Source organism: Octopus bimaculoides, chromosome 14, assembly GCF_001194135.2.
Source record: "Octopus bimaculoides isolate UCB-OBI-ISO-001 chromosome 14, ASM119413v2, whole genome shotgun sequence".
Taxonomy (NCBI): domain Eukaryota; kingdom Metazoa; phylum Mollusca; class Cephalopoda; order Octopoda; family Octopodidae; genus Octopus; species Octopus bimaculoides.
Window position 1 is genome coordinate 13,082,614 of NC_068994.1, and position 3,549 is coordinate 13,086,162.

The 3,549-nt window shown below is 41.9% G+C and overlaps 1 protein-coding gene across 1 annotated transcript in view; it reads right to left on the bottom strand.

Moving 5' to 3' along the window:
• The window catches only part of LOC106877573 (trafficking protein particle complex subunit 12), a 24,346-nt gene that overhangs the window by 17,846 nt on the left and 2,951 nt on the right, over nucleotides 1-3,549 (bottom strand). The window contains exon 2 of the mRNA XM_014926512.2: nucleotides 966-1,464. Within this exon, the coding sequence (XP_014781998.1) occupies nucleotides 966-1,445 (480 nt within the window). The 5' untranslated portion in view covers nucleotides 1,446-1,464. The remainder of the gene's footprint in view (nucleotides 1-965; nucleotides 1,465-3,549) is intronic.

The window sequence follows — 3,549 nt, forward strand, 5'->3', positions numbered from 1 at the left end:
TTCCAGTTGATCCAATCAATGGAACAGCCTGCTTGTGAAATTAACGTGCAAGTGGCTGAGCACTCCACAGATACGTCTGCCCTTAACGTAGTTCTCGGGGATATTCAGTGTGACAAGGCTGACCCTTTGAATTACAGGCACAACAGAAACAGGAAAAAGAGTGAGAGAAAGTTGTGGTGAAAGAGTACAGCAGGGTTCGCCACCATCCCCTGCCGGAGCCTCGTGGAGCTTTAGGTGTTTTTGCTCAATAAACACTCACAATGCTCGGTCTGGGAATCGAAACCGCGATCCTATGACCGCGAGTCCGCTGCCCTAACCACTGGGCCATTGCGCCTCCACTTAAACTAGCTATAGCTGGCCTAAATATTATATCTGTTTTATGTACAAACTCACTATCTTCAGACTCTCACACTAATCCTATGATGTCATACTAAAAATATACAAGGGATGTAACAGTCCTAATAGGTTTATTAATAAGACTTTACTCTAATTCAACACATCATTTACTGTCATCATTTTAATGTCCACTTTTCCATGCTTGCATGGTTTGGACAGAATTAATTGAAGCAGATTTCCTACAGCCAGATGCCTTTCCTGTTGCCAACCCTCACCAGTTTCCAAGAAAAGTAATATTTTCCCATGACCAGACAAGTTTTTTTCCAGAATATTAGAAATGAACGACACTGTTTATTTGATAGGGAGATTCATTTACAACTATCAAGCAATGTCAAGACAAGGGGACACAAACATACCCCCACACACAAATTATATACAATAAGCTTCTTTCCGTTTCGGTCAACCAAATCTGCTCACAAAGCTTTAATTTGCCCAGGCTAAAGTAGAAAACACTTGCTCAAGGTATGACACAGTGGTACTGAACTCAGAACCATGTGGTTTGGGAAGCAAATTTTTTCCACCTGATTAAAAAAAAAAAAAAAAAAGAGAGTGAAATAAATGCTAGCTACCTCTTCTCCTGGTGACTTCTTTTCATCTTCACTTGATGATGCTGCTGCAGTATCCAATGTGGTGGGTGAAGTTATCGTTATCATTATATCCTGTTGGTCTTGTGGCTCCACTTGGGGGATCACTTCTTCATCATCAACAGCAGGTGTCACCTCTACTACATCATCCGCTGCTGCTGCTGTTGCCGTTGTCGTTGCTGCTGCTGCTGCTGCTTCTACAGCATCACTTTCAAGATCTTGCAATGAAGTATCGTCGGGGATTGGACTTACTGATGTGCTTTTTGCCAGCTCCTCTCCATCCTGCTCCTCGCTGCCGTCTTCGGAAGGAGAAGGCTCCAGCATCACAGAGTCCAGTGTATCGGTGGTAGGTGAGTGGACTAGTGTGGAGCTCAAAGGATCCTGGTCAATGTTGAGATGAGCAGTGTTAACGATATCGGAGATGATATCGTCGTCGTCATCATCCAGACACACAGACTGGTCCATGGTGATGCTTATGTAGCCTCTATAAGAAAAGAAAAGAAAGAGAGAAACACATTTCATAAATAGACTCAAACACAGTGTAACTACTATCCACCAACACACACACACACAGAGTAAGGGAGTTTATCTATGTATAATGATTGTTTCAAAAATAGGCACAAAACCTTCAACTTGGGTAAGGGGGCGAGTTGATTATAGCAACCCCAGAGCTCAAATGGTACGTATTTTATTGACCCCAAAAGGATGAATAGCAAAGTTAACTTTGACGAATTTTGAACTCAGAATCTAAAGATTGTATAAAAATGTCGCTAAAGATCATGTCTGACTGGCTAATGATTTTGCCAGCTTACCATCTTTAATCCATCTATAATGGTTTCAAATTTTGAAAATAAGACCAGTAATTTCAAGGGTAGCAATAAGCCAATTACATCAATCCCAGTACTCAACAGATACGTTATTTTATCAACCTCAAAAGGATGAAAGGCAAAGTCAGCCACAGCAGAATTTGAACTCAGAGTGTTAAGACAAATGAAATGCCGCTATGCACTTTGCTTGGCATGCAAACGATTCTGCCGGCTCACTGCCATCTATAATGACACGTCAGATATAATGTAAATACAAGTCAGGTTCAGTAGAAGCTGCTGTTTAATTTCAGGTCAGCCTTGATCAAGAAGACCTGTGATCAAAGGCGTTCCAGTCATGGCCATTATTTTTGTTCAGGATTAGGTGCAGGCATGTTGTTGACACTCCGTCGCTTACGACGTCGAGGGTTCCAGTTGATCTAATCAACGGAACAGCCTGCTCGTGAAATTAACGTGCAAGTGGCTGAGCACTCCACAGACACGTGTACCCTTAACGTAGTTCTCGGGGATATTCAGCGTGACACAGTGTGACAAGGCTGACCCTTTGAATTACAGGCACAACAGAGACAGGAAGAAAGAGTGAGAGAAAGTTGTGGTGGAAGAGTACAGCAGGGTTCGCCACCATCCCCTGCCGGAGCCTCGTGGAGCTTTAGGTGTTTTCGCTCAATAAACACTCACAACGCCCGGTCTAGGAATCGAAACCGCGATATTATGACCGCGAGTCCGCTGCCCTAACCACTGGGCCATTGCGCCTCCACTGGTGCAGGCATGACTATGAGGTTAAGAAGCTTGCTTTGCAAACATTGTTACTGTATCACAATACAACATACACTCTGAATGCAGAGGATCAGCAGTGATTGAAGTAATGTAAAATGTAGATGTATCCTGAGGGCCAGTCCTCAAATCCAATTTCATGGCATTAAATGGATAATATGTTTTCTCTTGGATAGAACACCAATCTATCCCAGATAATTTAGTATTTGTTTGCAACAACTAGGGGAACTGCAACACAAACGATTAAGTGTTGGTTAGTCCACATTATTCCTTTGAGGAGCATAGGGCTAGATTCTAGATTTCTCTGGCATATATATTCCTCCCTGAATGGGACCCCAATCCATCACAGGATTATTCATTTTTATCAGCTGAGTGAACTGGAGCAACATGAAATGAAGTGTTTTGCTCACCCAGTCCAGGAATTGAAACCACAATCTTATGATCATGAGTTCAACACCCTAACCACTAAGCCATGCTCAAATTTACAACAGAATTCAACAGTAGGATAGAACTCAAGATCAATAGGTTGGTAGGCCAAAATCCTATCCACTTAGCCATCTTATTTCTACAGTGGTTAGAGCAAGTGTACAAGTTCCTTAGATGAGTGGTCTTGTTAACCTACAAGAAAGACTGAACACAACTGTGCTAAACATTTATGTATACAATGGCATTCTGACAAGCATGGACATGAAGAGAGAAAAACAAAACGCTGATGGAAGGTAGCTACATTAATGGAAAACATAACAAAAACTAGCTCTGTCTAACCTGAGGATGGCAGGTTGTATGAGAGAAGAAATGACAGCACCGAAATGTAACAAATGCCAACAGGTATTAAAACAGTAATAATAATGATGGTGGGATTGTATTTCAATGGTTATATATATGTGTGCACACACACACACACACACACAAGCTTGTGTGTGTGTGTGTGTGTGTGTGTGTGTGTGTGTGTGTATGTATATATATATATA